At 41.7% G+C, this 13,780-nt stretch overlaps 2 protein-coding genes across 17 annotated transcripts in view; one reads left to right on the forward strand and one right to left on the reverse strand.

Moving 5' to 3' along the window:
- Positions 1 to 12,577, reverse strand: part of BCLAF1 (BCL2 associated transcription factor 1) — a 25,975-nt gene extending 13,398 nt beyond the window's left edge. For 5 of the 13 annotated variants that reach the window (XR_014006338.1, XR_014006339.1, XM_081187872.1 and 2 more), the window contains exons 1-6: positions 12,436 to 12,577; positions 9,101 to 9,164; positions 6,422 to 6,546; positions 4,934 to 5,839; positions 3,029 to 3,697; positions 2,766 to 2,935 (exon numbers count right to left, since the gene is read on the reverse strand). Coding sequence is in view for 7 of the 13 variants with exons in the window: in XM_081187872.1 (XP_081043998.1) it covers positions 2,766 to 2,935; positions 3,029 to 3,697; positions 4,934 to 5,839; positions 6,422 to 6,525 (1,849 nt within the window). In the remaining 6 variants the exon portion in view is untranslated. Of the gene's footprint in view, positions 1 to 2,765; positions 2,936 to 3,028; positions 3,698 to 4,933; positions 5,840 to 6,421; positions 6,547 to 9,100; positions 9,165 to 11,979; positions 12,118 to 12,435 lie in introns of those variants that run through there. The other 8 variants (XR_014006340.1, XR_014006341.1, XR_014006342.1 and 5 more) reach the window with 5 other exon arrangements.
- LOC308583686 (uncharacterized protein) overlaps positions 11,622 to 13,780 on the forward strand; it is an 18,064-nt gene continuing 15,905 nt past the window's right edge. For 2 of the 4 annotated variants that reach the window (XM_081187888.1, XM_081187892.1), the window contains exon 1: positions 12,648 to 12,861. Coding sequence is in view for 2 of the 4 variants with exons in the window: in XM_081187890.1 (XP_081044016.1) it covers positions 12,677 to 12,703 (27 nt within the window). In the remaining 2 variants the exon portion in view is untranslated. Of the gene's footprint in view, positions 11,845 to 12,617; positions 12,862 to 13,780 lie in introns of those variants that run through there. The other 2 variants (XM_081187891.1, XM_081187890.1) reach the window with 2 other exon arrangements.

Consider the following 13,780-nt stretch of genomic DNA (forward strand, 5'->3'; position numbering starts at 1 on the left):
CACCAGCAAATTCACATCTTTGAAATTCTTCATGATTCATTCCTATTATAACAAAACTAGCTGTTCCTCAAGAAAAAGCAACATAAAGCAGGAAATTTAGGGTGGTATTTAACTACATTCTTGAAATAGCAAAATGAAACCCCCCTCTTCTCCCCCATCATCCCCAAATCTGCTCTGGAGGGCTGGGGGAACTCCAGAACAGATTTCATGGGTCCACAGGGGAAGAACATACCATTGCACAAGAAGAAATCCTTACACCAACATAATGTTCACATTAGTGCTACATTGAACACAACCCAAAATCTGTGCTTAATCATGCAGTCGCATGCAGTTGATATTTGCTGAGCTTGAGTGATGGTGCCTTCCAATGAATAGATTTGGCAGACCCACTACTCAAACTAACGTATATGCATGTGGAAATGCTAGGAAAACAGCTATACATATCAGTAACATTATATAAGAGAATTAACTGTAGTTAAGCAATAAAGCACATATTTTGCAAGCTCAAGGTCCCATATTGAATCCCAGGCCTCTCAAGTTAAAAAGAGGAGTAGGTAACACGAAAGACCTCTGATTGAGCTCCTGTCAGTTAAACAAAACCATACTGGGCTAAATAGACAAAAAGTCTGACCAAAATTAAGGCAGCTACCTATGCTCTCTTCCCAGATGCCTACTTCACCAGGGGGGGAACCCCAATGACTAACAACAGAAAACAAACCAACGTATCACATCTCTAGACTTATAATATACTTAAATCATCCAGCTAGTGTTTTGCAGACACAGGCACATGCCTCTGGCTGCAATTGAAAATCTTCCCCTTCTAATACCAGCTTGATTCAAATATATGACTGAGCAATGTCATACGTGGATGCCTTTGTTTTGTTTTGCTGGATTCGGAGGTAAGTCTTGTGACTTGCCTACACCAAATAGCAGCTTTCTAGCTAGCAAGTAAGAGCTATCACCGTTTTGAAGAGAAACTTAGAAATCTATTAGTAACCAGGGTGTCTTTAAATATATATTTCTAGAAGAATATCATTTGAATCAGTCAGGCAATCCCAATCAGCTTTAAATATAACTAATTTAAATGCAACTCATTTAATTACAAAATAAGAAAAGTGCTAACACACTAAAATCTAACTAAGATTGGCTTCAGTGCACTGTTCCTTGTACGTGTAACAGCTAGGCTGCAGTCTGGCCTCCAATTTGCCATTCCATCTTTCACTTTACAGGTGGTCCAGTGCACTGAAGCTGGGGTTATAATGTCTGTCTGTGCCCCCTGTACTTCCAAGTGACATAAGATTGCTCTTACCCATAGTGTATGCACAGAAAGGGTAACATCCAAGACTACAGTTCCAACTGTGTAATATATTTCTTTGTACAATCAAACTTCCCCTTCCTCTCTTCCCACTTTTAGCTCCCATGCCCCTCAAATCTGCTTGATGGTTCAGAGACCTTTCAGAGAAGATCTGCAGAGGGCAACATGGTGGAGAGGAGAAATGGGAAGTCCCATTGAGCAAGTGGAAGTCCATTCACATGACAATGGAGGTCACCCAGAGAGTTAATGGGACTATGGAGGGGGCACACTGGGGAATTTTATATGGCATTATTCATATTCATCTCAAAATATCAAGTATGCAACTATGGAGAGGAGCATGCATTCCATTTGCCCACTGGGGCTATGCAATGCTGTGTGTCTTTGGATTCCCAAACAACTAATGATTTTGAAGTTCAGCCCTGTACAGGTACCTAAGGACAACTAACTTCACACTCCCATGCCAATCTCTGCCCTTTGGGTACCATCCAAGGCCTACCCAGATATAAATGGACTGCCCAAGTTCCTTACACTGGAGCAGGAGACCCAACTTCTGGCTGTAAGTTGAAAAACAAACACTTACACCTATGCAAGGCTATTTAGTCAGCAATGCACTTAGTTCCACTACATATTGACATTAGGATGACTTAATTTGTCACTACAGAATTCCTACTGGAGTGTGACAGTAAGGATCAAGGAGACTTAACTAAAAAGAAGTTATGTTGTATTTCTCTGTTATATTAAGTTGACATGTAGTGCAAACCAAAATTATTCAAGACCAGATGAAATCTCAGCAAGTTGTAACTGTATCAGATACACATGCACACAATTAAGATGCAAGAGACTGGCCTATGCCAGAGGTACACAACTCAAATCACCCCGAGGGCCACTTTCTTATTAGGAAACCACTATATTTCCCACAATTTTATGATTTTATGCCAGCACTTTATTTAGTCATCTCTAACTAGGTTGCTCTGTACATCATAGCACACACTCATCTTTCCACCTGAACCTTCGTTTCTCAGTTAACCCTCTTTTGAGTATTTCCTCCCAACCTACAAGGGTCTCTGCAGCTCAATTTCTGTTACCCCCATCTTTTCACTCTGTATCCCTTAACACTATCTGCTCTCTCACCTCTATTATCCCCATCTTTTCCCATTTCTCTGTCCTACACATCTCTTTAATCTCCATCTCATTTCCTTCTCCTTTTCATCTGAATCCAGGGAAAAGAGGAATAATTTAAGTAACATCTGCCAAAGCTTCTCTAAAACTATGCAACACTCATCAAAATCTACATATCCATTTCCTAGAATGCTGAATGTTATATAACCATAAGAGGAAAGCATGAAGTCTACTTGAACATAAAAGGGCTGAATTTCCCAATGGACTGACTTCACCGTCACTTTCCTAGTGCCATGTGATGCTCACTTTGTATGGCAAATTCAAAGCATACCTTTGACATGATGAACTAAGGACACAATGTGCTGAATAAATGACTCTGATGTGCTTTTGCTGGCCTGTGGTAGCTTAATGTGGTCAAAGATGGATCGGAATTCTTGCTCCTTCTTGACTGAATGGACAAGTGTACTAGCAAGCAGCCTGTCTTTAGTCAAGGAAGCAGGTCTAAAGTGCATAACACAAAAAGAAGAATAAAAAATTATGAAAAGCAATTCCTTTATGGATAAGTGAAAACTGTTACAAATTCAGATAAATTACCTGTTTGAATCATCAAGTGGTACAGGTGCCATTTTAAGTTTAACTTCAGGTCGATGAGAATCACTGGCTATCATTTTGATCCTAAGTGGGCTCTCCTCCCTGAAAGTAGATTTCTCTCTTGCATCCAAATTCTTGTGCAGGGGAGGACTATAATCAAAGAGTTCTTTGAGCTTCTCAGACTTTACCTGCTCAGGTGATTGGTTTTCTTTCTTCATCATTCTCTCAGATACTTTCTCATCTTCCTTGTGCTTATCTTTTAGTGCACTAGGCCTCTCCACTACATAGCTAGTTGTGTCTTTAAGCTTGTAACTTTTATCTTCTCTAAATCCTTCACTTTCTCTGTTTGCCTTTAGAGAGATTTTAGATTTATACTTTGAGCTTTCCTCCTCAGCATTCCGGTGAGATGCAGCAAAGCCCTTACCCTGATCTGCCAAAACAGACTTTCTGAACTGTCTATAATCTTCAGTCTCCTCTGTGTCCTCCCCTTCAGAGTCATTAAATTTTTGTTTTCCAGATTCTTTATCCATATAATATTCCAAAGCTTCTTGGTCCTCCCACTCTCTCTCTCCCTCTGTCCTCCCTTTTTCTAGCCCTCTCTCCTTCTGACCATCTTTCTCCCTAGCATTACTCCTATCAAGCAGGTATACTCTAGACTCTTCATCTGTGTACCTGTGGATGGCAAAGAAGAGGAGAATAACTCCCAACTGCTTTCATTTCAGTTTGTAGCATTTATCCTTATGGCATCCCAACTCCACAAAATGAGTACCAAAGCAAACAAATTTAATTACACAATTATAACGTTTTTTATATATTGGCTGATGAGAGTCTTCAGTGGCTCTTCAGATTTTTTAACTATTTCTTGTGCCTACTTTATCTTGTAAGAAAACTGCTCTCTTTTACAAATCATTATTTTTCTTAAATACATTTCAGCACAAATACAGTATCTGTATCCCATTTAATTCCAGAAGTTCAGAGCATATAACACTGTAAAAAAACAGCTTATAAAATGTCTTCTTACACTGCTTACATAGTAGAACACACTCACAATCTGGATACAATAAATTGCAAGGCATTTGCCAAAGCAGTTACTGAAGCAATACAATGTGATTTTTAGTCTCTCCTATATATTAAAAGTACATCTAGCCCCCTAGTCTATTTCATTTGTAATCTTCTACGATATTTGTATGCCATTTATTATATATTACTAAGCAAATAGAAAAATTTTCCTTTATAAAAAATGATATATTTCCGAAGATATATTCAGTAATTTGAGAAGTGAACAGAATTGTGCTATCTATCCTGCAGAGCTCAGATAAACAGATTTCCAATTGGTTATTTCGTTTTTAAAAGACACAACATTGCATAAATGGTTACTGCTATGTTCAGTTCTACAGATACATTATAAACAAAGGTGAGAACCTTGTCAGCTAGAAAGTTGCCAATGTCCAGTTTAAATTTAACAAATTATGTTTCTCTACTGAAGATAGATACAATCTTGCAATTTTGAAAAATCTGGGCCACCACAATGGTATTTCCTTTACCAAGACAAAAGGATCTTTCAGCACTACTGCTTAACACTGCTAGAGCAACTCTTATTAAAGCTGTAAAAAATATGGGAAAATCACTCTCTTAACAGAACTCTCAATACACATTAATCTGCAGTGTATTTATTCTTTAATTGCTTCCAATGAAGACACTGTAACATACTAATGAAAACGTTTATTTACAGCTCTGACTGAGAAACAATGAAAAGTTCATGTATATATTCCTAAGTCAGAACCTAAGTATAACCAGCATAAAATTAGAGAAAATTCAGGTACTTTTCATTGCACAATATACATGTATAAAGAAGTATGCTTACTGTACTATTTATGTTATCTTTATTTTTGTAGTTACGGTTCCTACCTTTTCAGAAATTTTGCACCCTTTGTACTTTCTTGATCCCCAGCTTCAGGATAAAAAGAACGTATCCGAGATTCCTCACGTGGAGCATTCTGCGATGCAACTGCTTTAGCAGGACTTCTCCTTGAAGGAATGTGATGCAGTGGGCTATTCTGGGAAGGGCTATAGCGACTAGAGCCATTTCCAAGGGAGCCAGACCCAGACCTCTCAGGGCTATGCTGAATGGAATGCGAGTGCTGAGGTGTGTTTTTTGCTGAGTGGACTGTGCTGAGTAAGTGGGCATCAGAGCATGAGGAACTCTGACTAGGTGGGGAAGCAATAGAAGGACTATGGGGAGACCTTGGACTGTTATCATATGCTGAAAGGCCAGGCCAAATATCACCTGAAGCTGCTGCAGATTTACTGAAATCATCTAGTGCCTCAGAAGGATCATGTTCAAATGCACCCTTCTCCTCCTCTTGTGATTTATTTTTTAATGGACTGTCTTGTAAAGCAGCTCCCTCCGTTTTCTTTGCTTGCTTTTCTGATGACCCACGTCTTTTAGAAGATACAGGAGACTTGCTATATGGAGATGAAGACCGAGATGAAGAGGATCTTGGAGACCTGGAAGATCTGTAGGATCGGCGAGATCTGCTCCGAGATCTCTGGGAAGAGACTGACCTTCTCTTTGGACTTCTAGAACGTGAGCGACCTCGTCTAGGGCTTCGAGAGTGTCTTCTATTCCAAACAGGTCTGTAACCTCCACGGTGGTATCTACCTCCACCTCCTGGATAATATCCTCTACCTCTTCCTCTATAGCCATAGGGGCGTCTCATTCCTCTATTATTTCTGTAATCTCTGCGGTAATCTCTATTATAAACACGATCTCTACTGCGAGATCGTGAGTACGTCCTAGACCGAGACCTAGAACTAAGATAAATAGAAATGTTAGTGCCCATAGTTTATGACTCTTCTAAAATAAGAGTTACCCATATTATGTACAGTGGCATGGCCCAGAGACACCCCTGCCCCCAAGTAACTCCATTAAGATCAGGAGGCACTCTGAACGGCAGCCTTTGAGGTTCAAAGTGCTCTGTCAATGGAATAAAATATAGAAGCTCTCCCTCAAAGAAATGTGCAGCTAGCTACTCTTTCTGTTTATATGATGGGAGCTGGAGGGGGCTGGGGAGAGTCAGGGTAAAGAATCAGAGCAACTAATTCCCTTGGTTTCTCTTGTTTATAGGCATTTCTTTCTTGACATTTCATCTGCTACAAGCATTAAGTCCTGTACATCCTCTGTACAACTACTCCACACTCAACAGTAGCCTACAAGCTTCAGTAGCCAAAGCAAAAAATGTCTTCTAAAATCAGTTGAATCTTCTCAAAACAGCACTTAAGCTATTATGTGATTCTTAGCATGCATTTCAAATTTCTGCTGATAATAAAGTCTGTCTTTCAAATGTTTTAAAAAAACTAAACCACGGAGAAAGTTGATAAATGGAAGAAATGTACCTGTATCTCTTTTTTCTAGAGTGTGATCTGGATCTTGACCTTGAACTTGACTGTGATCTGGATTTTGATCTTGAAGAATGTGATCTAGTGTTAGAGCGACCCATTTTCCCCCCAGTAGCTTACACCTACCAAATAGAAAATAGTAAATTGAAACACATTACCTTCGTTTCAGGATAATTAATTCATATATGGATAGCGGTAAATTATGTTTTTAAAAAAAAAAAATTCAAGAAGAAGCCATCCCACTCTTCCAAAAAAACTTTTCAAATTATCACTAATCTCCTCAAACATTCTGTTCCACATCATGGCAAAGATCAGTGGAAAGCACTAAAGGTAACAGGGAACAAAAATGTCAACTATTCTTTCAATATTCACACTCAATACATTTAATGCTTATGCATTTTTGTGTGTGTGCTGTTCCTTTCTTGATTAAAAAAACATTTCATTTATCCTTGTCTATATTGAACTAAAAATAGTCACTAACTACTCTACTGTTCTTTACCCCAAAGATCTACCTTTGATCCATAACTCAGAAAGTCACTCAAAACACCAATTCTTTTTGTACTAACATAGCTAGATCAAAACAGACTAGTAACATAGACTTCAATGAACAAAGTCATCACTGGTGTATTCCCCATCACTGAAGTACTGCAATACAGTATAAATATGACAGCCAAGGCAAGAGCTATCTCATTAATATATTTTAGTAGCTCATATTCAATGAAAAGCAAAAACAAAACAAAAAACCAAAAGACAAAATAGCTAACTCAGAACAGACAGAAAAATATTATTTTCCTTTCTTTCCTAGCTTTCCTCCATACTTGAAAATTTGGCTGTTTTCATGTAACCTGCCTAATGCATTCAGTAATTCAACCAAGTCATTTTACTTTCCTTTTAAACAAAGGCAACACTTTAAGTCATTATTTGACAATAAAAGTCAAAACAGCCATCTTCATTCCAATTTACCAATCTATGCCGAGTTTGGGTTGAAGAAATGATAACTGAGATCTAATCTGAAATTGTTGAAATTTGGAATTTTAGAGATCTGAATATATTGGATTTTAAAAGTTATAAACTTCGAGAAATAAGGACCAAAAGGAACAAGTTTACAGCCACTTTAATAAATTAGTACCATTATTTAAAACATTATTATTACTTATTATGAAAAACACACTGGATCACAGTAACACTGGACATATTGCTTCTTCACACAAGGGTTAGGCATCCACCAATAGTTTAATCCTTATGTTTAATTCACATGCAGGGGAACTCCCTAACTCACTGAGGGTTTGAGACCCATCGGCTACCTTCACCTGGTTTACCCAGGTAGTTGAAGCCATTTCCAGGGTGTCTCATGCAGATAAATTTTAGGAGTCACAGGTGAGAACTGAGTTCAGGGTGGGGACCAAAGGTGGAGAAACTACCCCAGAAGGAGCATGATGTGCCCCCCACCAGAGGTACTACCAGAGCTAAGGACTAAACCCTACACAAATATGAAGTGGAGTCCCTAAGGCAATTGGATGGCATCTTGCATGCCTCGTTCTGGCACCTCTAGCAACCAAAGGTAAAGGTACCCCTGCCCGTACGGGCCAGTCGTGACCGACTCTGGGGTTGCGTGCTCATCTCGCTTAAGAGGCCGGGAGCCAGTGCTGTCCGAAGACACTTCCGGGTCACGTGGCCAGCGTGACGAAGCTGCTCTGGCGAGCCAGCACCAGCGCAGCGCACGGAACGCTGTTTACCTTCCCGCTATAAAGCAGTACCTATTTATCTACTTGCACTTAAGGGTGCTTTCGAACTGCTAGGTGGGTAGGAGCTGGGACCGAACGACGGGAGCTCACCCCGCCGCAGGGATTCGAACCGCCGACCATACGATCGGCAAGTCCTAGGCACTGAGGTTTTACCCACAGCGCCACCCACGTCCCACAGCAACCAAGCTGGTGCCAAATGTATTGCTCTGCTTTCCTTTGGATCACATTAGTGTGACTGAAGGGGGGGGGGTCTTGTCGTCTAGGCAGTTCAGGATCTCCACACACACTGTCCAGGTTTGCACCACCAGAGAGTTCACTTTGGTGCTCCTAACGCAGCAAAAACAATGTAGGTGGGAGAAGTTACAAAGTACCAATCTCTGTAGCCACAGCAGGTGCTGTGATTCTCCAGAGGTTTGAATTCACCCCTGGAGATGCACTCCATTGTCTCTTGAGACAGATGAATTCCAGCAAGCTGTCTCCATCCCCCCAAATGAAACTATAAATGATATGGTTTAATAAAATAACAACAACAAAAAATTATTTATACCCTGCACATCTGGCTGGGTTTCCTCAGCCACTGTGGGCGGCTTCCAACAAAATACAGTGGTGCCCCGCAAGACGAATGCCTCGCAAGACGAAAAACTCGCTAAACGAAAGGGTTTTGCGTTTTTTGAGCTGCTTCGCAAGACGAATTTCCCTATGGGCTTGCTTCGCAAGACAAAAACGTCTTGCGAGTTTGTTCGCTTTTTTCTCAAAGCCGCTTGAAGAGGCGCAGTTGCGACGGACCGTGCTTCGCAAGACGAAAAACATCGCAAGACGAAAAGACTCGCGGAACGAATTAATTTCGTCTTGCGAGGCACCACTGTATTAAAAATATTTTTGAATGTTAATGGTCTTAAAAATATTTAAAATAGCTAAGTATTTAGCTTACCTTGCAATCCTGCTAGACAAGAAATGGATTTAAAATTATTGGTATGCACGCAAATGTTTAATTCCTGTTTTTAAAAAACAAAACAAAAGCAAATGTTATTTGACTGCATAGTTAATACAGGTTTTAAAAAATGCTTGAAGTATTTAAACAGAGAAGATCTGAAGCACAGTCTGATGTGGTGGGTTATGTTGTTTCAAACTCAAAGCAACATTTACTCAGTGCAACACTGTCTCACAGCCTGCTGAGTTTAAGTTGATTGTTCAGAAATACAGTACATGTTCACATTGACTTAATTTATTGGCCTTTCCAAAAATTGCTCAGTAAGAATATATAAGCATTGTCTCACAACGTTCTTGTATCTTACAGTAACCTATCCTAGTGCCACCACCTATTGTGGTGCCACAAATTAATAAAGATGTTTGGGTTTGGGGCATAAAAGCCAGAGCTTAGTCAGAGCCCCTTACCTGCTTGGGAGCAACAGGAAACCTAAATCTAAGGCCCTATCCTGATGTGAAGGTGCCAATGCTCTTTGCCTCTGAATGCAGTGCCCAATCCACCTCAAGTGCTGAACAATGGTATAAGGGACACACACAGAAAACATTTTCTGCATGTAAGAGCTCTCAATGAATCACAAAAAATATATGCTCAACATATATGGTTGCTTATACCTCAATACCTGCCTCTTTTCTGAATATGAATGCAATTTTCAGTATTCCAGAATAGTTAAAGAATTTATTTTATTTAGTGCATTTATATCCTGTCTTTCTTTCATCATAGAGCTCAAAGTGGCATATATGGGATTATCAGGTCGTCTCCCATCCAGGTGCTAACTAGTTACCAGACCTGTTTAACTTAAGCTTCAATGTGTGTTCTCAGACCAAGCAATGTAAACCTACACATTTAGCAAGATAAAAATGAACTTTTTTATTTAAAAAAGCCAGATTAAAATTAATCACACATTTTTAATGTTATCTGGTAACAACCAACCCAAATGAACACATCTCACAATGCTTCCAGAACTGCAAGTCTATGACAAATCCATAATGGGAGAAAAATACTGCACATACTAATCTGCACCACTTACTAGCCACTTTTAAAGTGATTTATACTTCTAACATGGGAAAGTACAACGGACTCTCTTCAAAAAATGTTCTGACTAGTAAGTAACAGTGCTGTTACTTATTAACCCTACAGCAATAACTCCAAGATGTCATTTATATACCACCCTTCTGCTGGCCTAAGCGTTCTGTAGAACTGTGATGGTTCTGTCAGGAGCTGATGAAATCTGCTCCCTGGTCTAAACTTCTTCCTTCTGTCTTCCCTCAAGATATAGTTCTTAAGAAGGTACTCAATAATTTTTCAGCTTGATTTTTTTTTATTGTCTATGCAAATCTCATTAAAGAAAACATTAAAAAAGAAAAGCTATGAGCCACCCTCCAGCACACACTCCCAAGATACATAAATGAGAGCTAGTTTGGTACAGCAGTTAGAGTGCTTAAAATAATAATAAGCATGACACACCCATTCATTAAGGAGCGTTCCTGCTGCATTTTGCATGATTTACTGATCCAGCTTGTTTTTTCTGATAAGCCTCTGCTGATGTTGGAATATTCTACCACCACTATCAAGTGTGACTTGACCATTCAATTACTTCTGATGCAGACAGAGTAGACTGCCTGTTCCATCTCAGTGTGAGTCACTGAGCTAGGCTTACCAGCTTTCAGAACAGGAGAGCAAGTAATCCTGACATTTACACTCTGAAAGTAAAACCTTCTCAGGTATAAGTGACCTGTTCCTTGCCATCATAATTTGGAAAATGTTGCAGCCTAACAGTGAAGTCTTTTCTTTCCTGAGTGAAAGTACAGGTACAAGCCCTAATACAATTTGCCAATACAATCTCCCTTAATGCTATTTGAAGATCTTAATACTTAGAGAAGGAAGTATACCATATCAAGAACCATAGCTCAATGGTAGAGCAACTGCTGATTGACATGCCCCGGATACAGCAAGGAAAAGACTGAAACCACAGAATGCAGCTGCCTGTCAGTGAAGACACTACTTAGCTAGATAGACTAATGAGCTGACTTGGTGTAAGGCAGCTTCCCAAGTGCCAAATAATAATTATACCAAGTTCACTGTGGAGAATGAGGCAAAGAGTCATAATTAACAACTCTTTTCTTGCTTTGACTTGGGTAAGCTCAATCACATGAAATGAATTGAAAGGGCTTGGATCACACTGTAAATTTTACCTCCAGGTGCTGCTCTCAGAGGACACATTTGCATGAGCCTGGGGCAATATCCACACACTGCTGTAGTTGAAAGATACTGCAAATTACTGCGATAAGTCATTTTTTGTATCTGTTGGTAATGAAATTCTTAAGGATACACCCCCTTTCTCCAATATAAGGCCTCCCGTGAAACACTCTTGAGCATCATTTGGGAGCAAATTTAATCGTGCGGACTTGCCCAGAGTCCTGGCACTGTGTGAAGAAGGCACGATCCACTGACTACTCTGCAAACCGTTTCGCCTTTCTCAACAAAAGGTCTGGTGCTCAACTGGGAGCCGCAGCCAGTTACGGGCAGCTGCCTGGCAGGGCACATGCATGGCGACATGCGTGTTCGAGGCATCCATTTAGGGCCTTCGGTGCGGCGAGTGTGCCGGGAGGCTGCCAAGGTCTCTCTCCTTCCCCCTAGCTACACCTCGTCGCCCTTCAACTGATTGGTCAGGGTGGCGAAAGATGGAGGCAAGTCAAAACGTTATCAGGCGCCGCTCGTCGCGCGGAAAAGACTAATCAGAAAGCGACGGCCCCCCCCGGCTCTCGAGGGGCGAGGCGGGCCGCTCTCCTTGGGCCCGCCCAGCCGGCCTCGTTCCGGCCTACCTGTTTCCTCCCCCCGCCCCATGGGGGAAAGAGGCGGGAGGGAACGGGGAGAGATGACGGGCCCTGGTCCAAACAAGGGAGGCTGCGCGCAGTGTGTGTGTGTGAGGGAGATGGGAGCCGCCTCTAGTCCCCCTCCCCTCAGTTCCTCCCGCCCTTGTGAGGCAGACCAAGCCCCTCCCCCGCCTTCAGTTAGAAAAAGGGAGGGGGGTTGCGAAGGGAAGAACTCGAGGGAATTTTTCAAAAAATAACGGCGTCTGGAAGCGGGGGGCGGGGGAGGGTTGCCGAGCGCGCTAACGAGGCTTCTCGCGCCGGAGCTCCGAAAGCTGGCGGTGGGGGGGGGGGCGTTTGGAGGGAGCGGCACCCATGGCGTCCGAGGAAAAACCCGAGCAGGCAAAAGACCTCTCTGGCTCCAGCCCTCCTCGGGCCGTTCGAAGTCCTGCGTTGGCTATGGCTCACCCTTCTCTGAGCGACAGCTCCCGTTCAGCTCTCTACCGCTCGGCGGCCATTTCCAGTCTCGGCGAAGGAAAGAAATGGGGGGTGGCGGGGGAGAGAGACAGAGAGGAAGGAACAACCATAGAGAGAGAAAACCACTTTCTGCGACGTTAGAATAGCACGATGGCATCACTTCCGCTCGGAGAGAGGGCGGAGAGGAAATATGACCTCTTTACCTTGGCGTCTCCGGCTACCCGTATGAAAGATGGCGGTTAGAAGCGGCCGAAGCGGTGTGAGTGACGCTAGCTGCCATGGCAGGAAGTCTTCGGGATCACGTGATCTTTTCTTGTGTTGGAAGGACACGGAGGAAAAAGCCTATGCTGCTGAGGCGCATGCGCCCTGTGGCGCTTTTTTTTTCTTGTTAGGTATCGTCTGCGCAACAAATCACGGGTAATAAATAGGGTTGATTGCTCGAGTCTTCAGAGTTTTGCTATAGCTGCGGGATTACGCCATAGTTTTGGGGAAAACATAAGGGCAGATAATTTAGGGTTCTCATTATTTTGCTCATTTAGGAAAAGGTTCGCGCATAGGGTTAGCAGGGAAATTGTGTAACTGCTTTAAAGCCAGCCATTGAGCTGCGTTCCTTGGTTCAAATCCAGGATACTGTACAGTCTCCTACTTTGCACTTCTCTTTTTAGTTTATTGTGCCCTTTCTTGGGAAAAGTATAGAATGGCATTTTTCAGTCTTTTGAGTCCGTTGCTGCAAAAAGAATGAATAGTTCTGTGGCATCTTAAAACAAATTCATGCCACAATTAATTTGTTACCCTGTAAGGTGCCACAAAACTCTTCTTGTTGTTTTAGAACAGCGTTGTAGCATCACAACATCCATTTAATGTAGGTTGGACTGAGAGACAGCAACTTGTTTCTTGCCATCCAGTCAGCTTCTGTACCTTTGGCGCTAACGCTGAGCTCATTTCCCAGCCATCATCAGTTCCATCCCCATCAATCCCAACCATCATTACTTAGCATTTCAATTTCATAGAACCCATGTTTTAAAACTGGCTAACTGACCCTATCCGTTTTCACATGGAGTGTCCTGGGGAAATGATCCACTGTTACTGAAACCTAGACCTGTCCATCCATCAAAATGAAATATGCTCCCAACCTCTCAATTCCTTCCCCACTCAAGGTTATGGTGTTTGCCTAGCTAGCATGGTTTTGCCATATATGAGCACTTAAGTCCACAAAGTGACTTGGGACTTTAGAGTATCCCTGATTCAACATGAGACACCTTATTAACAGCACAATCTGACCTGGGCATGTACAAACTGTCCAAATCCCTCATTTCACATTGTCATTTAGGCTTCA

Source organism: Podarcis bocagei (genome assembly GCF_964188305.1).
Source record: "Podarcis bocagei genome assembly, chromosome: 3".
In the NCBI taxonomy this organism is placed as follows: Eukaryota; Metazoa; Chordata; class Lepidosauria; order Squamata; family Lacertidae; genus Podarcis; species Podarcis bocagei.